The 24,508-nt window shown below is 36.0% G+C and overlaps 1 protein-coding gene across 1 annotated transcript; it reads left to right on the top strand.

Moving 5' to 3' along the window:
- The first annotated feature begins 150 nt into the window (after positions 1-150).
- Positions 151-16,994, top strand: LOC127881331 (protocadherin Fat 3-like). Its single transcript, XM_052429090.1, has 12 exons — positions 151-289; positions 7,861-8,037; positions 8,543-8,704; positions 9,953-10,090; positions 11,066-11,188; positions 11,664-11,843; positions 12,122-12,315; positions 12,697-12,797; positions 14,126-14,800; positions 15,295-15,438; positions 15,826-16,058; positions 16,433-16,994. The coding sequence occupies exons 1-12, from the start codon at positions 151-153 to the stop codon at positions 16,480-16,482; spliced, it is 2,316 nt and encodes a 771-aa protein (XP_052285050.1). The 3' UTR covers positions 16,483-16,994.
- Positions 16,995-24,508: the final 7,514 nt, after the last annotated feature.

Here is a 24,508-nt window from a genome sequence, read left to right as displayed (position 1 = left end):
GCTCATAATACTACGGTGCTGCATCAAATACAAAGCGATATATCCAATGTATTAACGGCATTCAGAGTCTTTAACGGGACTTTAAACTCAATACTAGCAAGATGTCCTACGTCAACAACCGAAGCTCAATGCAAAAAGGTTAACGACGAAATGGCCAAAATGGGATCGGCAATCGCTACACTGAATCAACGCATGACTGATCGAGCGTCGGTGCAAGGACCCACATTACGCCCTGATTTAATGTGCGAAAATTACGCTGCGCAAGTGAAGAAGACACCACATCCGCTCAGTAAACAAACGGCTGAGCACTCACAAAGCGGACTTCAAAAGGAAAAGGAAAACTGTGGAAGCAATGCAAAACCACTTTCGCCTAAATCCGCATTTAATTCAGTAGAAAATAAAACGATATCCAGTCATAACGACCAAAATGGTTCCCAGATAATTTCGGACTCTAATCAAAACGCAACAAATTGCAATGTGTCGAGAATATTAGAAGAAACCACGGCATCAAAGCCCAATATACGAATTAACCGCGGCGACAACTTCATTGCTGCAAGGAAACGTCGCAACATTTCGTACTATATAGCCAAACATCGACACACACGTAACGGAAAACGATATATACGATTATTTGACCAACGTCCAGGCCCTACTCTCAGTTTAATCAAGGAAGGGAACCGTGATTCTCGCAGGGGATTTCAATAGTACAATTCTTAACCCAAAGCCTGCATTAGAGGTTCAAATTAAGCAATCAATATTTACCTCATTCCTTCTACAAAATAACCTAGTTTATGTACAACACTGTCTGCCAAATAACGTTCCTTATAGCTTTATTCAAAATAGGTCATCGATAGACCACTTCCTATACCAGCTATAGCTTAGCTACAGCATTCACTTCCGTCTCGGAAGCCGATGTCATAACTTTCGACCACATACCAACAATGTTGCATACAAATATAAAGATCAGAACACAATCGTGCGTAACAATTTGTAACAAGGGTATTGCATGGAACAAATGCACCGATATCAACTATACTACTTACGAAACGTTGGTTGCCTATAAAATATTGAAAAATAACGACACGTTTTTCGAGAACAACACATGTTATCTATACGATCCCGATACTATTAACGACCTACTTACCCAAGTGCTACATTCTTCAGCCTCTGATCTCCCACAAAGTAAATTTAATAAGAGCGCTAAGCCGTATTGGTCAAAGGAGGTCAAGGAAGCCCATTCTCTAGCGCGCCTATACAGACGCGAGTGGTTAAGCGCCGGTCGACCGCGAGGGCGAGAAAACGCTACCTTAAACAATTACAAAATAGCGAAAACAACTTTCAGACGAATGCAAAGAAAACACCAACAAGAATATGATCATTCGATTCACGACGAATTAAACAAAGCAGCGGACCTAAACTACAAGCTTTTTTGGAAGCTATTGCGCTCGAAAAACAGAACAGAAACTAGTATATGCTGTTCGATCAACGTCAATGGCGTTGTTTATAACGATGACAATGTAGCGGAAGGGTTTCGGACACATTTTAGCAACATATTCAGTGACGTTCATTTTAACGAAAAATCTTTCGATCTGGTCAACGAGGCTTTTTATAACGAGTCCAACGAACGCCTTGTGCATCCATTTTCATTCGAAGAGGTTTCAAACGCAATACGGTGCCTCGCGAAACGCAAAAGTCCGGGACACGACAATATTCTGAACGAACACATAATACACGCCGGTCCGGTTTGTAAGAGCGCGCTAGTAACACTGTTCAACTCGGTGCTTCACTACGAAAAGGTCCATACAAACTGGCAAACTAGCATTTTGATACCTCTATACAAAGGAAAGGGGAAGCCAAAAGACAACCCCAGCAGTTACAGACCCGTTTCCCTAATACCATGTTTCGCTAAGCTATTCGAAAAACTCGTCTTAGCTCGACTCCAAGAGCACATAGTCAAGAACAGCATCGAATTTCCTTGTCCACAACAACAAGGCTTTCAGAAACAATTAAGCTGCATAACTACGGCATTTAATTTTCAGGAATCAATTTACTACCATGTCGAGCGACATAATGATGTCTTTGTTGCTAGCCTGGATCAAAAGGATGCCTTCGATAGTGTCTGGCACAGTGCGTTGTTTTTAAAACTATGTCAAATGGCTTTCACTGGTTAACTACTCCGAACCTTGAAAGCGTCATACGATAACTTACAGTGCAAAATACGCGTGCTTGGCTCCACATCAGAACCTTTAAAGGTAGTACGCAGTGTGAGGCAAGGAGGGGTACTGTCGACATTTTTCTACCTAGCCTATATAGATGAGCTATTACGAGAACTACAAGCAAGTGCTTGTGGGGCAACGGTACTAGGCATAGATGCGGGTAATCCGGCGTTTGCCGATGATGTCACACTGGTCGCGCTTAACCATCTTCTACACCAAAACCTCGTAGTTATCGTGTATCGGTACTGTAAAAAATGGAGAATTGATATGAACGTCGAAAAATCAAAGTTTTAGTTTTTTCGAAACGTCGTAATAGCCCGCAAACAGGTATCCTATACGGGGGCGAGTATATAGAACAAACCAGGTCTGTCTCGCACTTAGGCATATTACAAGAATCTGATCTTAAGCTACATAACCGCATCGAAGAACGACTACAGAAAGCTACAAAATCATTTTTTTTGCTTTGACAAGTCAGGGTCTCCATGCAAGGGGTGTCAATCCCCTAGTTTCAGTAGAAATATACAAAAAAATTATTATACCAACCGCTTTATATGGCGCCGAATCATGGAATGACACGACACAAAACGACATACTTAAATCGCTTCCAACAATCGCCAAGAAGATTCAAGGACTACCCATAAGAACACGCTCAGATATGGCCGAACCAATAATTGGTCTCCGCAAATTATCAGCAGCTATTGAAATAAAGAAGTTAATGTTCCTACATAAGATATTGTCACTACCCGATGACACAATCACCCATAAACTCTTTATAAACAAATTCATCTTGTATAAGTCTGATATTAAATTGGTGCAAATGGGTTTTATTCAAGATATTTGTAGACTTTTAAGAAAGCACAATCTCTATTTTATTGTTAAGGAATGTATAGAACATGGATTGACTTTGCCTCTAAAATCAGTTTGGAAACGCATTGTGAAGCACTCTGTTCTAAGGCTGAAAAAACAATTGTTTAGAGCAACGACTCACCAGCGACAATGAATTTCTATATTTTCGTGTTTTGCACCCATTACTTAAACCGGCCGTCTTATATTCTGTACCAAAGACATGTAGCTTTAGAGAAACGCTACTAACTATAGCAAAACTGTGGTGTAGGCCAATTGGTCATGAACACATGTGATCTATGCGAACACATATATTACGACCATCTGGCACATGTTTTGTGTGAATGTGAAGTATCGTCCTCGTTAACCCTTTGCATGCTGGGTAATTTGTCTTCTGCTAAAATGTCGTCTGCTGAATTTCTAAAATTAGCATTTTCTTCAATTTTTTTCAAAGAATACTATCAGAATAGCAAACAGTTTGGATCCTGATGAGACGCCACGTTTTGTGGCGTCTCATCTGGATCCAAACTGTTTGCAAAGGCCTTTAAAATTCGGCTCCAGCGCTTTAAGGGTTAATTAAGACACAGTTACTTCGACCAGATAGACACAGCACTCGGAAATGACGTTAAACATCAACTCGAATCTATGGACAGTATAGACATGAGCTTGAGAATGCTCGGGGATCCAATAGAACCAATACTCGGAGTAAGAGAGAACAATGTATTTCTGAAACTGTCATACATTTTTATTGTAAAATGTATAAGATATTGCTTGTAAAATATGTCTGTGGTAAACATCCTGTAACAAGTGCTTAATTTTGTAAATAGTATTCATGGACTTGAAAAAAAAGCACTGTGCATTTATCACACATTTCGATTGTATCACATGCAGATGTATATTTATAATGCACTTATATCATAATTTGTAGATAACTGTTATTATAACATGTTCAAAATCTCCATTCTGGGGGAAATAAAGAATTTGATTGATTGATTGATTGATTGATTGATTGATTGATTGATTGATTGACTGACTGATTGATTGATTGATTGATTGATTGATTGATTGATTGATTGATTGATTGATTGATTGATTGATTGATTGATTGATTGATTGATTGATTGATATGTATTAATCAATCTTCATAAAACTTGGTCAGAACATTTTCCCCAATATAACCTCGGGTCATGTGAGCTAAAGAAATTGGTTACTAGAGTAAATGAAAAATTATTGATACACTAGCAGTCACTTCCTTTGTCTAATATTCATGAACATCGGTAAGAAATTTGTTCTAACGATATATCATTCGAGTTCAAAAATAACAATTGGTTAGATATTATTTATGTTTCATATAGTAATTTCATGATTTTAATCTATACCTTGTGATAATAGTTAAGTTCCGTATGGTCTCAGGTGAACGCCTGAGCGCCTCATGACCCTCTTGTTTCGAAAGAGCAAACTATGGTAAATTGTTTTCAACATTCAATAATGTGGACTTGTAGAACAAAAATGCTGCAAAACACATTGGTCTACACGACCCAAAAATATTAAATGATGACAAAAGTAATTTAAGTGGAAAAACGCGAATGATTAATCTGCTGCTGACGACGAGATGGGGTGGATGATGAGTGATGATTACTTGGGGGTTATTTATCTAACGGATACTTGTAGATTAACCGATTTCAAATGTCTTTAAACCTTGGCATACTTTTTTTTCTGTTGAAAAGAACGGAAGATTTTTGGACCGAAGCGATATCCAATGTCTTTTAACCCTGTCATTAATTTATATTAAGTTGTTCTGTTGTTGAGAACCTTTGTTTTATTAAACAATAGTTCGCCAATAAGTCTTTCATGCGTGTTTGCGCACAAACAAAACAGTGTACTAAGATAAGCGTTTTAAATGTGTCATTTTAAACAAAGCGCTAAAGAAAGTTACGTACCTTCAACTTATGATATTTCGTTTAATTATAAAACAACTTGGCGAAAGTTATTAAATATAAACGTGTTGACTGAATTTCACGCAATTATCGATTTTTGTGCTTGTATTCCATTCCATACACAGAAAATATATTTACAAAAAAAATAATTAACAACTAATAAAACAACTACTTGGATTAGACGTTTGACATAATGTTGTACATATTTGTGTTTATATTTGGAACAAGTCTCACTCTTGTAAGAGGTAAGCTTTTCATGTTCATTCAGCGCGTCGCCCAGTTATGGTGTTATATTTCGTGTTTTAGTAACTCGCTAATACCATTTTGATTTTTACTATTAACTTGTATGTACACTTGCACGCGCATATTTAAAAGGTTGGTGCCTTGTTTATTCCCTCCTCGGAGTGAGAGGCGTTCAGCATTGCATTTTTCCGTCCGTACAATCGTATTCGCCAATAAATGTTGAATACTCAACTTCTCTTTAACTGCGCGCCATATGTTTCGCTCAAACTTTAATATCTGAATAACCTTAATGTGATTCTGATAATAAAGAAATGAATCTTTTCTGGAATCAGATTTGACTAGAATATAGTCCATTTGATTTCTTTATAGACTCAACAGTCACCAAATGTGGTTTACTGAGTTCCTATTAACTCCTGAAAACTCGTTTAAACTTTTAACAGATAGATATCTTAAGACCGGATTGTCCATGGTGGCATTAGTATCTCTAACACATCTGTTTCTAATGTTTATTTTATTTTAATTACTAGTATGTTACAAGATAAGTATTGATGCAAAGCATCAAAGGGCGTCGGGACTTTCAGTGCAAAAGGCACTCAATGAAGCTACATGGAACGATTTTTTTTCTACTGTAAATATTAATATATTGACCGATTTTTTCAAACAAAATCGAAAAAGATACTGGTATAACCATTTTCTATGATTTTGTGTTATAACCCCCAAATAACCATTATCTATGATGTTGTGTTTTAACCCCCAAATAACCATTATCTATGATTTTGCGTTGTAAACCCCAAATATTTCATAGTTCATTTTATTAACATTGGTTTCCCTTTTTTTACTGGCATCCGTGTGCATTTTTCATTTATGGAACAGAACTGTGTAGGTTTTTAAAAATCTGCTTCATCTTGTAAGCGTGATTTCATATTTTTCTAAACTTCAAGGGGAGATGATTCTGAACTTATTTTTACGTTGCTCATTTACGATAGGGGTTGAGTACTCATTGATATGAATACACTGTAAAAGTTTTAATGTGTTTACGAACCCCCCACCCTCTCACACATATATTTCATGGGCATAATAAAAACAAAAAATGGTTACAATAAAACAGCATATTTATTTAAATTAAAATGTCTACATCAAAACAAAAAGTTAACATAGAACACAAATAAAATAATTTGATTCTACTGGGGCTCGAATCTTGAACCTCTCACATGTGAAGCGAGCGTTTAACCACTACACTACGGAACCGCTTCTAACTAAGATATTAATAAGTGACTGTAGTGTAACGGTTATCAATAAAGCAATAAACCGTGTATTCGCTGTCGTCTTGTAAAATTAAAGAAAATACGCGTTAACCAAAACTCGAACAGCAAAAGTCTGCGCTATTGTTAGAAAAACCACAAAATAAATATATTTTGATTATGTTTTGTTTTTATACAAAACAAGAAAGTTTCAAAGGTTCGCGTTTTTGCCCAGTCCCTGTGATCTTTTATTATTGCCCAGTCCCTGTGATCAGTTATGTATTAAAATAATTAGCTTTGCATAATTGGCAATAAATGTTGTAATAAATGTAATAGGCACAAATGCCGTACTTATTTACACTAATTTACACAAAAAATCACCACTATGCACGATATTCTGACAACAAAAATACATACATTGACCCGTAAAATAACTTCTCCTCCCATAAGCGAAAAAAAACGTATTACATACTTGTCGCCGCACTTCAGTGCGACGCCAATAATATTATTATCAAATGACGAGTACGCTTACGCTTGTCAGCAAGTGTGGGCACAGTCATAGTCAAAAGACATGTAATGCAATTTAACACACGTTCTAGTTATAAGAAGATCTCTTAAACGTTTCTTTACTGCGAAGTGTCTACAAATTGTTTGGTGTTTGGTGAAATGAATTTTACCATGTCTATGTCCGAAATCATCATGTATTAACTACATTAGTCTAATCACTATCTATCGAAAACAGAATGGTCTCAATGAAATTTTCTCTTCCGATTTCATCGCGTCTTGTTTTCATTTTGGGTGGTAAGCTGTTCGTAGAAACATTATAACAAATGTTAATTTAAGTATTTTGTCTGGACTTTTGGATTTACAATTTATTAAGAACTGTATAAACTCGAGTGTTTTCTGACACAAATGGATGCGAACAAAATGACATGCAAATACTACATGTATATAGTTATGCACTGTTCGAGTTGTGTAAATACTTCGTTACATTAGTTTGTATTACATGCAAGTTCTGTCTTAATTGTTATATGCACTGACCATTTCTACTGAGCTTTTCTTGTAATGACTTCTCATTGTTTAATACCGTCTTATGTTTTACGCAGATACTCAATGGAAATTATAATATATATAAAACAATTTCTATAATCGATGATATTAGCACTATATCATCGTTATCAACAACTGTATGAACATACAAATATATAAACAATTCTTATTTTGACAAATATATCTAAAAGTTGAGATGATATTTAATAATTATTGATTGTCAATCATGGCTTGATTTAATCAATTTGCTGCACTCGATCGAGTTATGTCAATACATTGGAAAATAAAAAGAGTCGATGTAATGTGTGTTCGTTTATTTCTGTTGTGTAGGCTACATTGAGATCAGCAATCTTCCAAACACGTGGCCCGTGTCGGTTCATGAGAGTGAGACCGATGTGCCGCTGTTTCTGTACTCAGTCCGAGTATACAGTCCCGATGTGACAATGACATGCACCTTAGTAACATCTACCTTTTCTCCGGACTTTACTATAACAGATGCTGGTAATTGTGAGTATGAAAGAAAACTAGCAAGATTTTGGGTGATTAAAGTATAGCAAGCGATGTTTTTTGTATGCTCGACCACTCGTCACTTAGGTGAGCAGTGTTCGCATAAAACTTGGTTAATGTTAGTTTTTCTTGTGGTAACAATTTCGGATAGGTGAATTTTGTCCGGTTTGCCAAATCACCCCAACCGTCCTAAGGTCGCACAAAAAATATAATTATTATTCGAAATTATCGCGACTTACAATAAGAGACAAATCAAGATATGTAAGAGTGATGGACCACATCCCTTGTCATCTGATGAAATTTGCTTCCTTTACGTGTATCCTTTTGGTGAAATGTGTATGGGACGTATCATGTCAATATACGTTAAATTATAAAAAAAACTTAACACGTCATTATTTGTACGAACGGTTTGATATTTCATCTACAATAAATGAACACACGCAATCAACATTACTTTGTCGTGGTTGACTTACAATAACAGCTATTAGTTTATAAATATTTTCAGATAATTGGGATATAAAGCTAAAAAGTAGTACGACTCTGGACGAAAGCACGAATCCATCGATAAACCTTAGTGTATCATGCGGCGATACAAGCAACCAAAAGACAGGCATTCTTACTGTAACTGTGATAGAAAACGTGAAACCTGTCTTCACTGATTTAACACGTAAGTTAATATTACACTTACTAAACAGCGCCACTGAAATATGTTATTAATGCATGCTTCATTGCAGTTGTTGTTAAATAAATCTACCCCGGGTAATAGTTATGAATTAAATATGTTTGCTCGATTCTTCTTTTTGATCGTTTTTTTTTTGTTTGCTACGATTTAGCTTCTTTATCAAATAATAAGAAATGCATCTTACTAATTGTAATACAATAAGCTCATGTCTTCCGAACTGAACAAAAAAACTAATGAGGCCCAAATAGCATATTAGCGAGAAGCCTGGTATTACAACATTGTGTTTTTTCAATTTTGGTCTGTCTGGATGGTGTTATTTTTTACTTCCCAATGTGTCTTTTTCGCTTTCTTATATCGTGCAAACAGTTTATCCTGCGTATCTGCAAGTGTATAATTTGTGCTTTCATTTTAATGGTAGATATTACAATAGTCGCAACTACGCGGTGCAAAACAATTATGAATAACCTAGGCGCTGACGTAATTCGGTCAATGGTTTGCGCGTGCGGTCCATATTTATCATTCGCGATCCATATCATTCAGATAGTTAATTGACGTTTGGGAACAGTCTTGTTCTCCCTTTATTAGATATAAAAACATTTCGAATTACTACCCGAGGCCGTAGGGTTGAGGGCAAAAGTTTAAAAAAAGACACCCCACGGAAGGCCATATGTCAAATTAGCTAAATACTAGCCAGCCTGCGCCAGTCAGCGCCGCATTGTGTATACACCGAGCGTTTAGGCCCATATACAGTTTGGGACTATTTGTACACTACAAAACGAAACCCAGTTGTTTTAACAAAGTGGTAAACACTAGAAAATGCATAAGTAAAATGTAGATCTACATGGTGAAGGAGGTAATACAATAATGGTGACCGGTCCGTATATTCTCGATTGCTTTCATCGTATTGTACGGACCTATACCGTTCATAAAGAAACATTCGGGAAATTAATGTGGTGTTCACTATAGTATATAATCGCATTAAGAGCTGTTATAAATTCTGGTATCCTTGTAGTAACAAACACGTTCCCTGGACAACCGAAGCCGATCAAAGCTGATTGCCGTATGCAAAATATAGTATAATTTAATGCCAGTAACTGAAACATGCATTCTTTAATCAAAGGATAACGAGCTCATAGCAGCAAAAATATTCGCATGACTTATCAAAGTATATGTTAAGATTGAGTCGTTTTCTTGATGATTTAATAAAATAAAAATAGAAAAGTTAAATTTTAGCGGAGGTAGATATCTCTGCACAGACGACAAGGGTCGGACAAGTGATCTACACGTTCGAGTTCACAGATCCAGATAGTAGCAGTAGTTCTCTTACATATGCCATAGTCCCACCCTCGAGTGTATTCAACATCAGCGGAGGTAAATCTGATTTTCATGTATAGCTCGCTGAAAATTAATCTGTGCAAAAATGGCCTTCATGCGTGAATATTTTAACAATCCTTTCATATTGCATATAATAGTTCATTTTTTGATAAAGTAAAAATGGACTCCATAGGTATTTTTTATGGATGACTTGTACTTTTTTCCAAAGTTCAAAACTGACATCACGTCCGTTATTTTATGAATGTTGCGCGCGTGAAAAGAAAACCTGCATGTTTATCAGTACAGGCCAGAGTACTGACGCTCGATTTGTCATTGTCGGCTTTTAAGTACCCTGGAATTCTAACGCTAAATTGGTCGTTGTCGGCTTTTTTCCAACTTAATTTATTTTAATATTTATGTCAATATTATGCCAAATTGTCCCTAGTATATTGTCGAAACACAAAACAGAAAGTTAAGGCAGGTGTTTTTCAAAGAGAATTTTGTTTCGTATTTTGTAACGCGTTTTACGACATCGAATTTTGGGCGGGAATAAAACGCGGGTATTACAATTTATTGTTAAATTATTACATAATTATGGACACATTAATATCTACCAAAACTGTTTTCCGAATATTCAGTACGTGTCTATTTTGTGTTTGACAACCATTTGTTGTACCGTAGTGACAAAATCTTTAGTTGTCTTATTGAAAAGTAACAACAAACACGTACACAATACGTGTCTAGTTCGTATCATTTCGTTGATCATGTGTGCAAATCATTTCAATTGATTTGAACGATTGTGAAACTGAAACTAAAGTAAGTGTGTTGAAATGTATTCACAAACAAGATAAAAAGCACACTCATTAATGAATGTAGCTTTTTCAAGCATTAGAGACTGTGTTCTAACTATATGCATACACAACCTCGTTTGGGTTCATAGTTTTTAAACTCGGTCAATATAGAATGTTATACAAGAAAACAATAAATCATATATGGAAGACTATTTCATTAATTTCTTTAAACAATTTACAGAATCTTTGGTGCTTTCAACCGATCTCTCTAAAACAAAAACTACAAGTTACAGTGTAACGGTTGAAGTTCGTGATGAAGAACTAGGAAACCAGCAATCGATTCCCGTTACAATCAACGTGAACGGTTAGCAGATTTTGTTATTTACATACTGTTACAAAATAAGACAGGTGCGCAGTAAAGTTTGACAATTAGTTCTGGCTTGACCTACGACTTTCGTTTTCTGATGAAACGTAAAACCGATTGAATTATTTGTGAATATAGGTTTAATGTTTAATCAACTTTTTGTTTGATATATATCAAGTAGTGCTAGCTTACTTTAGAAAAACATAAAAGAAAAACGTATGTAGCATTGTTCGATTTTACAAGCCTGACCAACAATAATAATTAAAATATGTTTGTTAAACTGTTCAAAAATACGAACACTGAGAGCATATTATGAAATGTGTTTTACTTTTGATACATGTTTTTATTTCATGGGAAATATAATTGATATGTCCCTGTGTCGATTCTTCCCAGTAAGTTATCTACGCGACGTCACAGCGGTCCACGGATAAATGCATCAGCACTAATTGGTGTCTTCGACTTTTTCCATTCACAGATATTAATGCCATACCCGAATTTATTAAGACCTCGGATACGAAAGCGTTTCCGGAAATGACCAAAGGGAGAAAACTCCTGTACACGATAGGACACTCGGACGGCAATGGGGACGATGTGCAGATCACCTACGTTACCACGAACACTAACAATGATTTGTTCTTCGACCTCGTTCCATCAAGTAATTATTTATAGTACCTACCCTAGTGCATACAGCTTTAACGACATTCTAGAACTCCGTTGATAAAAGCGCAGAAGTATACCCAAATTGTTCGTTCACAATCAGTTCGTGATACTAATGGACACTATCTTTAAATATCATTAAATGCTACAACTATTTGTATACTTTGGCTGTCGACTCCAATGCTATTTCTGCGAATGTATCGTTTTCTACGTACATGTCATAAATGTGACAATACATGGGTAGTTAACTGTAAGCCGACGTCAATGTTTCTTCAGCTGGTGAGGTGTACCTGCTAGACGGTATGGAGTTCAACTACGAAACCGTGAGTTCGTACACCCTGGCGGTACAAATAGAGGACTGGCTCGAGATGCAATCCACCCAGTTCATTCTTACGATCCAAGTCACGGACGTTCCCGAGGGTCCCTGGTGGACAGATGTGCCGGCTACATTAACTAAAGATGAAGCCAGTGTATGCATCCTCCGTTGCAGTTGTACTTTGTTTGCAAATACTACTGTTACTATTCTTGAGTCGCGCTCTGTGAAAACGGGGTTAAATGCATGTTTGTTAAGTGCCGTCTCATATTAACATGTGTAGTTCGCGCAGGCTAATCAGGGACGACATTTTTCGACTTAACTGGATTTTTGTCTAGAAAAGTATTTCTTAAAACGAAAAATTCAAAAATCTAACGGAAGGTGTCGTCTCAGACTAGCCTTTGCAGTCTGAAGTGATTCACTTCAACTTGAATAGGACTTTTTGGTAGAGAGTGCGGAGTTTTTACGAATATTTATAAAGCAGATGTGTTTATCTATTATTTCAAGTTATGGTTGGTATGTTGTTGTTTTTTTTAAGAAAGGAGTATTGGTCGGTCAGCTTTCAAGCTTCTGCGATGACTTTGATAACATGCCTCCGGACAACATAACGTACGCCATACTCTTCAGCGCGGAGTCAGCGTGCGTACATGTATTATAAATGAGCCTTGTTCTGTGAAAAGGGGGTTTAATGCATGTGCGTAAAGTGTCGTCCCAGATTAGCCTGTGCAGTCTGCACAGCCTAATCAGAGATGACACCTACCGTGTGTATGATATATTTCGTTTTAAGAAAGTCTCTTCTTAGCAAAAATCAAGTTTAGGCGGAAAGTGTCGTCCCTGATTAGCCTGTGCGGACTGCACAGGCTTATCTGGGGCGACACGTCACGCACATGCATTAAAGCCCCTTTTCACAGAGCACGGCCCAAATCAATTTAATAGTACTCATATACATGGTATATATGTATTCATTGTAGTTTTTTTCCTTTATGTTCAATATCTTACCATTGATATTGACTGCTTAACAACCATCTTCGTTTCATTGTAACTGTGCACTTTCATATGTACGACAATTCATTTAAAATACAATTGCATGGTAGATTGAAGGATTCTGGGCATCCTCATGAATGCTTTTTTTTTAATTAAAAAAAATGAATTCCAGAAACCCCGAAAATATGTCATCAAATATTGAATTGATAATTGTTGAAAACTGCAATGGTTATTTAGTTTAAATAAATGGCTGTGTAATTTATATCAATGGTGCACAACGATAAGTTGATCGAGGAAGACGATCAATTTTGACAATCGACTGTTCTATATGTGTCTTGTCCTGAGAAAACTGGGCATAATGCATGTGCGTAAAGTGTCATCCCAGATTAGCCTGTGCAGTCCGCACAGGCTAATCAGGGACGACACTTTCCGCTTAAACTAGATTCTCGGTAAAAAGGGACTTCCTAAAAACGAAAAATACCATTCAAGCGGAAAGTGTCGTCCCTGATTAGCCAGATAAATAGGGGTCATTTGCCAGTCACGATCAATGTACCTATGAAGTTTCATGATCCTAGGCGTAAGCATTCTTGAGTTATCATCAGGAAACCATTTTACTATTTCGAGTCACTGTGATCTTGAACTTTGACCTAGTGACCTGAAAATCAATAGGGGTCATCTGCCAGTCACTATCAATGGACCTATGAAGTTTCATGATCCTAGGCCTAAGCATTCTTGAGTTATCGTCTGGAAACCATTTTACTATTTTGAGTCACTGTGACCTTGAACTTTGACCTAGTGACCTGAAAACCAATAGGGGTCATCAATAGGGATAATCTGGGACGACACTTTACGCACAAGCATTATGTCCAGTTTTCTCACAAGACACATATTATACCAACGTGTGCAGCAATTATGTGGTGCAGACGGGGTAATAAATGTAAATGTCATAACAATGTCTATACGAGTGTCATCACTTTTTCCAGGTATTTCGCTATAGACAATTACAGCGGGATAGTAACCTTCGCGCAGGATTTCGATTACGACGACCCCAATTTAGCCAACGCACTGAACCTCACCATCCGATGTTCTGACATCAATGGATTCAGTGCGGACACGTTCCTTCAAGTCATCGTCAATGACGTCAACGACAATGCACCCATCTGCGCACCAAAGCCCAAATCGCTGAGCCTGCGATATGACCAACAGGTTAACACGCCCCTGTCCTTCCTGGATTGCACCGACAAAGACAGCACGGTGAACGCAGAACTCGACTACAATATAATAGGACTTGCAAAAGGATACTCTAAAACGTATTTCCAGGTCGATAGCGGTGGTAATGTGTCTATCTCAAAGACGTTCGCAATGGACTTCAATACGTCGTTTTTCGTCACAATCAAAGTAAAGGACAGAGGGACACCGTCGCTTTCTATAACTGTGACACTTACGATCACTTACACTGAGAAGCCTTGGAACATCACTTATACAAAGGTCGATGAGTGTTTCATTTGCACAACGAGTGCTATATCCCTTCTAGCCGCATTAGGTCTCTTCGCATTGAGTGTAACGATTTGCCTTTTATACCTGCTGATTCTGAAATGCGCTTATGACATCGAACGAAGAAAAATGGCAAAAGCATTTGCAAAGAAGGAAAAGAGAAGGTACGGTGTATTATTTTGTTATTGTTGTAGTAAAAAGTCAGATTTATATACCAATTACATTTATGACTTCCGGTGTTTGGTTATAATTCTCATACATGTTTATATGTAAAAAGTTAACGCTACTCACAATTTCAATATACAATAACATGTATGTGATAGCACAGTGTCACATATTGAGCACACGTGGCAAAAACTATAGGTATGATAAATTATAGACGGTTCTAGACTGTAAAAGTATTATGCTATCACGACATTGTTCTTCGGTGTTCGTCGTAAAAGTCTGCATAAGACGTGTAGTGATATCATTGAACGTGCAGACAATGCTTTTGTTTATTACCGTGTGTGGAGTGCAAATGCTGGATTCTGGACGACTCTTCACGCAGTTGCAGTAATTAAGATTTGCACGACACGTTTCATTAGCCTCATGTGCAAAAACGATATTGTTTCATGACCTTTCCAATTCACAATTTCTAAATGGTCATTCCTGTTTTAAGCTGGCGATGGTTCGGGTGTTGGCGCCCAGGGGAAGAGGACCCGAAAAAGACGAAAGAAGAAATCAAAAAGAAAAAGATTAAAGACCAAGAATACGTGCGCGCTAGAAATCAGCTGCTCGGTATATCTGAAGAGGAGGCTTTCGGGTAATTGAACCTTACATGTTGATGCTTTCTGTAATAATCGTTCATCTTCTTTTTCAAAATATATGATCACATGTTGTTAATAAGAGGATAAATAATGGACCTTTATATAACTGCATTCATGACAAGTTACACAGAATTATGCTAAACGAAATTTTAGCTATTTAAAAACGAAAAATGAATAAAGTATGCGCTCGCTCCCAATAATTTTGATCTAATGTTCCAAAGTCTCAATATTACATACGATAAAGTTTATAAAAGTCACAGTGTTCAGTTCCAGAAACGTTTCTCTTGCTCTGAATGTTCTTAAGATTTACAAACAGTCATCTATGTCGCAAACGCTCTTTATTGCCAACGTTCAGTCATTTGTCAATAAGTATCTTTTCGAAGTGAGATGGAAACAGTTCTGAGTGACGTGCCCTCGCAGCGTTACCGGAGGAAAAATAAGGCGCCTTTCCAGCCAACGTCAGCAACAAACACGACGTACGTCGGAAGGGAACGCGACAAGACGCCCGATATAGGACTTAAAGCAATGCAGCAGCCGTTGACAGAGAGCCAGAAGATAGCGCTGAAGAAGTTCAATCAAATGAAAGACACGACAACTACCGACAAAGGACCAACCGGTATGGTTCTTCTTAAAGTTTATGTCGAGTTATCATTTATTACGGAATAATTAGTTTACTTAGCGTATAGATATGCATTATGATGTGAACGTCTGGATGAAGACCTAGTTCATAGTTATGCATGCTTAATTTGAGCATTTGATGAAGATCTAGTAAGAAGGTATTAATTCTTCTTTGAACATCTAGCAAACATTTAAGTGGTATTACAATACAATACAAATTAAAGTTATACGCTATAACAAAATACTTAATTTGTAATTGCAGCTATTTGGCAGTATCTTTCCATTATATTGGATAGTGAAATTTTATATTAAGTCAAAAGTATGTTTAAACAAAGTAATTAAATAATTAAACTATGCTGTTTTTGTTTCCAGCCCAGGCAGCTAGCGGAATGACGTGGACTTTTATGGGAAGGAAAAAATAATTGTTTTATTTCTGAAATGACCCTCTCTAGGTCAAATATTCATAACAGTTTTGGTATTATCTATCATGCTTATTATATCATTCATTACATTTTCGCTCACTGTGTATTTAAAATGAATATACATACTGTAAAACTTCATCTCAAACGAGGGACGTATTAAATGTTATTGTCAACTGATTATAGTTTTGAACAAACTGTGTTATTGTTAATAGAAAAGTTATTGTTATGTTATTATGTGTAATAAATTATTTATTTATTGATTCATTTATTTTGCATTCCTCATTTTTAAAAATGTTTTACTGGTTGCTTTATCTATTTATGTTTACATTGCTTAGACTCAAATATATGATCTGTTATAAGACATGTTTTACATCCAAACATCTTGTTGCTGTATTTACTTATATTTAATAATAATGTATTGACTTAAAACACGTTATTTAATGCTAAATGATTTTTTAACTACTATATAACCGACTCAACAAGTTAAATTTGCATACAATATTATTTAGTTGTACCCGTCTTTAAAATAAATTAGTGAAATGATTGTGATTGTGTTACATTGTTTGTGTATAAAAAATGGTGGTTATTCTTCATGCATAGTTTATTTTTAAATTGGAATTTATGTTATTTATTACACTTTAACTAATATGTCATTATGTTTACAATGTTTAATAATCAAATCATTGATTGCGCTGGAAATAAACAAACACAACTTACCATATTCCTAGTTGCAAACTATGCCTCTTTGCACGAATGGTTATTTCAAATTATAACGGTTTATATGGTTGTGATTTTGAACGAATTTGAAACACATGTGGTTTGCGTGTGACTATGATATTAATTAGTAAAAACATCATTTTGAATAAAAAATAATCTAATTATAACGAAAAATCAACTTATCTGAAAAAAAATTCACTATCAAATATACATGTATATATATATATATATATATATATATATATATATATATATATATATATATATATATATATATATGCCTCCGTAGCTCAGTGGATAAGTCATGTTTCAGCGGAATAAAGGGTTAGCCCGGCATTAAGACTATATATATATATATATATATATATATATATATATATATATATATATATATATATATATATATATATATATATATATATATATATATACAAGGTATTCAACTCAAATTGACCCGAAAATTGGGTTCATCGCTTTGAACAGCCATAACTTCATCAATTGTGCAGCGATTTTCATGAACTTGATCTTATTCAACACAGAAATAAATTATCTTTCTGGAAATGTATATACACAACTCGTGTGACCTACTCGTCACCGATCTGACCTAATTCAGCATGAAATCTTCAGGAGTAAAGACACATCTTCGCGTTGGACCAATGAAATCACTCGTGTGTTTAAAATGTCGGTCAGTTGTAATGTATGTAAACAAAGGATTCAAACGGCGCTGGACAGTTAGTGTTGATGCATAATGAAACGGCAAGAACGGTAATAATGTTTTTGCATACGTCTTATTGAATTATGGTACCGAGGTCCGTGAACTTTGCAGGGAAATGCAATTTACTGCACGAAGATTTCAGTCTTAGATCGTGTCTGATCGGTGAAGAGTAGGTCACGCGAGTTGTGTATCGTGTTATTTCTTAAAATTTGACCCGGCATTTGTAAAAATATTACAAGATATATACAGTACAACAGAACCAACCGTTTTACTAATTTAATCGTTAAGTATTAGTGTAAGGGTAAAGTACCTTTGATGTACGGAAATAAACGAAGAATATTAGGTATGTTAGGTAACATGAAACGTTCAACATAAAGACCAGTTTAAACACCAATCCATCATAAACGGAAAAAAACACTCTAACTATTTAATAGTTAACTTCATGTGATCTCCTGTCATCAAATAAATATGATCATGATCAATGCAAATTATAATTGGTTTAAAGTCGGATTGTGATACTAGACTCATCTTCAATCGACTTACCCCCCCCCCCGATCACTGGCATATAAGTCGTCCGTTTACAATCGGCGCAGTATGCAGCCACGGCACATTGGCTTATTTCATGTTACAAAATAAAATATATTCAAGAGATGCGTATTTCATGAAACAAACATCGTTTCTCAGGTTTATTAAAGGTTTCCATTAAACCTCATAAGGTTGTGTCGATATCATTGATAGATCGTTTGTGGTATTAGTTATTTTCAAGTTTCAACAATGAAAACAAAGTTTATACAAGTTGCACGGTGGCATAGAGGTGATATGCACTCCTCTTTTTTTCAATTGCACTCCTTTTTTATCTCGTGACCACGACTTACGATCTCGTGGCCACGAGTAAGCTATGTCGTGACCTCGAGTTACTAAGTTGATTGGCTGACTAACTCGTGGCCACGAGTTAGCTAAGTCGGGATCTCGAGATAGCTAAAATTCTATCCTGTTTTGTTGATGATTACTTCCCTTTGTATAAAGATCACCGTGATTTACCATGTGGAACAATTTGATTGGCTGACTAACTCGTGGCCAAGGGTGAGCTAAGTCGGGATCTCGAGATTGCTAAAATTCTCTCCTCTTTTGTTTAATGTACCCTTCCTTTATTAACTGCACCGCTCTTTTTTAATTGCACTCCTCTTTTATTTAGTATTGCACTCCTCTTTTTTCTATCTGGCCACGACATAGCTAACTTGTGGCCACGAGTTAGTAAGTCGTGGTCACGAGATAGAAAAAAAGAGGAGTGCAATTTAAAAAAAGAGGAGTGAATGTCACCTCTATGCCACCGTAAAGTTGACTTATACCATTTCCTTTGTATTTGCAGCGTACGCGGAATTTCGGTTAAACGCGAGAATCTGCATAGCTTAATACTCTAAAATGATGTTAAACTGACACTGTGCTCCGGTTCAAGTAGACACAACTTGTGCAGGCAACAACCGCAATTAACTTTAAAACTTTTTATTAATAAAAAAAAACACGTCAATATAAAACGATTTTTTTGTAACAAGCTTCGTCCATATGTTTAAAAAAGTATTCCAATGTTGTAATATTATTGAATATATATGTTTGGCATTCACATGATTACGTTACTAACATATGAAACTGTGAGTGATTTGTATAGCAATTGAAACCCTACTGTAGTTATTAAATATTTATTAATTTCTAAAATGTTTTTATTTTCGAATTTTCAAATGAACTGCGTTTATCGGATTAAAATCCGTAGGGTCGTATTGACAACTCATATCGTATTTTACAGCAGAACAAAATCGTTATTAAAGGGGCCGTCCAACAGATTTTGGCATGTATTGAAGCTTGTCATTAAATGCTTTATATTGATAAATTCAAACATTTGAACTAAAAATCTCCTGTAGAAAAAATACAAGAATAAAATTTAAAAAAAGGAAAAAAAGTAAACCTCAACAGGGCTCGAACCACTGACCCCTGGATTCTTGGAGTCCAGGTCGCTCTGCTATCATCTGTGGTTGGTTATAACGGCAGGACTTTGATTTCGAGCTGTGCTCGGAACCGGTCAAATCTCTGCGCGGAGGTTTGATAAGATTATGCAGTAAATGCCAGTAACCATGAACGCGCGAAATAACAATCCTGTTGTAATCAGATTGCGTCCAAGGGGGGGGGGGGGGGGGGGGTGAAAACATACTTTTGGAAATTTATATGAAATCATAGCTTATCAATGAACTCACCGGTCGATTGTCTTAACACATTGAACTACACGTATTTCATTCTGGATAATCGGTGTCGAAACCCTTTGCAATTGTTCATTAGTCTCTCAATCATATACGCTCGTAGAATTTACTTTTAGAATTTCATTCTTAAGAATAATGATAAAATTAAATTAGCTTGCATTATAAGCCAATCTTAGCTTGTGACTATCACTTGTTCGGCGATCCATGAGCATTCATGATTTTCGTCAACGGTTATAAAGTGGCACTATAGTCAATCACAGTATGGAAACAAATATATTCCTCGTAACGGTTCGTGCATGCATAAAAGTCAGTAACAGGTTAACATTTGTTGGGCGGAAATACAGGCAAATAACTAAGCATAATAGAATGTACCTCTGTTTAGGTATACAGCTTTAATTACGTGATTACCTTAAACTGCTTAATGTCTGAAAATGCAGTTCTGCGCAAGTTCCATCAGTTTTCATGTATGCCAAGAGTCGTACTTAATGTTCAAACAATAATTTATCCATATGAAGATAAATAATCACGCTGTTTTGCACGTAACGGAGACACAATAATTGTATTGTATTTGTAACTGCCAACTTTTCTGTAATTATATTAGGTAATATTTACACTTGTGATGCAGTCAGACAATCTCCGCATGTGTTCATAATTTACATAAATAATACAAAAAAGCGTTATATATACGTTTACAAGATCAGTGTTTTGCGTACAATAAAACTGAATTTTTACAGTGGAACTGATGTTATTATTACTAAGTGGTGTTTACTTCGAAAAATGAATTCCTGGCTATGGAAAAGAGCTGCGTTTATTCTGGATCTTGACATACCGTAACCCCAAATGACTTCTCTTTTGACTTATCGTTCAATATTGTTTTTGCCAAACATATTCAATGAACAAAAGTATGATCATTACTGATGATAATTCAGGGCAAAAGCGACCAAACCTTGACGATCACGTGAGTAAGCAAATATTTTGTCACATTAATACCCAAGAAATGGGTCGTAACATGATGTCCGTTACCAAACGTCATAACAATAAGACAGTTATAGTTTGAAAACGATAAATAATACAAAGTCTTCAAATTGATTTACTTTGATGTAATATATCTTGCTTTGACAACGCAGTTGAACTCTCAAGGTGGCTTTAAAAAAAGAGATTTCCCAAAATTTGATAACACAAATGGCTGCCCAAATTATAAGATACCACTTGAAGTAAAAATGTAAGCTGGCAGAAACTGTTAGATATATTGGAACGCACTACAAAGACAAGAATTTAAATAGAGAGGATGGCGAACTTCCAGATTTAAGTGGTATTTGAATTATATAAACTTAATTGTGACCTATTGACAATTGTTATATATAGTCCAATGATGTCACCAGTATAAACAAGGGAAGAGGACAATTACAAGGCATGGCATAGGGGAGATAACCCTGGGTTATGGTTAGGTTAGGGTAGGGTTAGGGGTCGGGTAAGGTTTAAGGTATTGGTTAAGGCTAACCCTAACCCAAACCCGACCCCTATCCCTAACCCTAACCCTTGCCCTAACCCTCTAACCCCCCCCCCCCCCCCCCCCCCATGCGCATTACAATACCATGCCTCGCTCGTTGTCGTTGTCCGCTTCCCGTATAAACAACTTCAAAGGCAGTCGATGAAAAAAGGTAAACGCTAATTCACAGTATCAGTATCTGGATGTGACTTGAAATGTATCAGTGAAGTGACCATTACAATCACAAGTAAAATCTTCCCAGTTTTAAAATATATTCGTTTTTGTTTCCTTTCATTCCACGCAACTTGAATGTCAAGTAGACAGATTTTCTGGTTGAACACGTTTTTTATACACGTTATATTTGCCTCTTCAAAGTGTGCATTTCGTATACAAATAAAGTAATATTAAAAAACTAGATGTCATTCCGTGTAATTAATTCTAATACATACATAATTGCCGTTTTATCACAAATTTCAGTATATAGTTGACATTATAAGTTCATTTTTCTTGTTATTCTGCATAATCAACTCTAAAGAAGAAAAAACAAACACACAAACATCATCGAAACGTTATGCTCCACATGTTAAAGTCGTCGATTGCCTGTTTGTTTGCGAGCTTTAATAGAGAAGATGACGAGAGTGTTCCTTAATCGGAACTCAACTTAACCTATGTACACTCATATTTTCTGTTATGACATAACCGGGCTACCGCTCTAATAGAGTTATAGTAGCCCGGTGGACGTGAGCTGGAAATTTTCAGTTGCCCGATGAACAATTCGGTAGCCCCCGGGCTCCGGGCAATAGATTTGTCGGACACTGGTAATGTACTTATGTAACGTAAATATTCGCATAGTTCCATAGGATATTAAGTTATTTTGGATTAAAAATACACAAATAAGTGGATTTTGTTCATTTACCTGCGTTCTTCATGTAATCCGATATTAACAATTTTGCCTGATTTCCGAGTAACAACTATGACGGTACTTAGTAAATGCATTTCTTCTGGTCTGTTCTTCAGACATCTGTTAAAAAGCTTCTCATAATTATAAACGTACCATTACAAGTTCAGTTTTCAAATTCACGTTTTGAAAGTGCCAGCAAAGAGACTGACTGTACAGGCATACTGTTAGCAGTGCATAATATTTCAAAATTACAATTTTAAATCTATACAAGAAGCTATACAAGTGTATTAATTTGTTTTCTATTTAAGTCACGTACACTCGTCAATTTGGGTCTGTTTGTCTGGCATCGTATAGTATTTAACACAGCTTTTCGAAATGAAGGGGATAAACAGACATACAGTATTGGATTGGCAAAGTTATTCACGAAGAACAGTCTCGTTAGAATGTAAGTCACTGTCGTTCTAACTCTGAGAGCTGAAACAAGTAGTCCTGCTGTCATTAGCAGTAATGAAGACAACACAAAAACTAATGCTACGCTTGACATCAAAAGTGTAGTCCTCGTTGAGTTTGTTCGATTTCGCCTCACAGCGGTAACAACCGTAAGTCCATCCATCGGTGTAACCCTTCGCCATCGACGAAAAAAGATTGCTACTCGAGTATAAAACACGCATGCTACAATACAAGAAGTGACTGACAGTCCGAATGACAAAGCGTACGTTATAATCAGAAGACTTTTGTGCGAATAGTTGATTACACAATATCCATTGGCGTTGTTTTGTACTGCAAAAAGTTGCGGGATTGCTGACAACAAACAAAGAATTGTAATGGCTATCCCCATGTATTTCCCTTTTGTTGAAGCGTCTTTATCATAAATCGTTCAACTGACGTTGCTTTGAAACGATATACAGCCAAGCACGATATAATGACAGCCGTTGTATTGAACGTAGTAAATAAAACAAAATATTTAAATTTACATAGCCAGTCTGGGGCGAATAGTGGCCAAATGTCGAGCTCAGTTAATATGAAACATGGGGCGCAGACGACAAGAGAAAACACGTCACACACAGCGAGATAAAATACCATCCAATCAGTCAAGGTCTGTCTTTGAAGCCTCGCGTGCAACAAGATGACAAAATAATTTCCAGGAATTCCTATCACAAAGGCGATCCCGATGAATGCTGTCAGCGCTATTTTTATCCACACCGGGACTAGAATGCCCAAGTGTTCATTGGCAACATTTTCCTGGGAGCTATTGTTCTCCATTATCTGCTCAAGACTGAAAGCGTAATACTGCAAATCAAAATATGCACATTAAGATAAACATATGCACGCCCAGATTTTTGTTTCACATGAATCTATTTTTGAAACAAATGTTGTCGTAGATAATGTTTTTGTAAACAGCCAGTTGAAGAAAACTTCATACACTCAGATTTATTACTAAATGTTTGTTCATGAATTAATACAATAATTTTGTTTTTAATATTTCTGTTTGCAAACCATTTTTCAATTCAAAATCCGTAAAAGCCAAATCGAATGTGTATGATATATTTTCTATGAAGCATGCTGTATGAAACACTATTGGCTGATATTTTAAATATAAGATCATGCAATCTATCGAGTTTTCCAATGCCCAATAGAATTCTAGATTAAACTTTTACATTAATGTGATGAAATATCTTATTTTCACGTTTTCCAATAAAACGACCATGCATTTGTTTAATGAAAATGTTCAATTATACAACATTTAACAGCCTATTTTCCTCGACCATTACTTTCAGTATAAAATAAGGCATTAATGGATGCGTCGCATTTGTTTTTCTGCATAATAAATGATTGGTAAACCTTTTAACATATTAATCAAAACATTTCTCGTCAATAAAGTACGATTCATCAAAACATGCTAAAATAATAAAACAATACTCAATACAGGTCATTCATACTTTGAAATGTTGTTC

This window comes from Dreissena polymorpha, chromosome 5, assembly GCF_020536995.1.
Source record: "Dreissena polymorpha isolate Duluth1 chromosome 5, UMN_Dpol_1.0, whole genome shotgun sequence".
Lineage (NCBI taxonomy): Eukaryota > Metazoa > Mollusca > Bivalvia > Myida > Dreissenidae > Dreissena > Dreissena polymorpha.
Note: the sequence above shows the minus strand (reverse complement) of the source record. Positions and strands in the feature narration are given on the sequence as shown.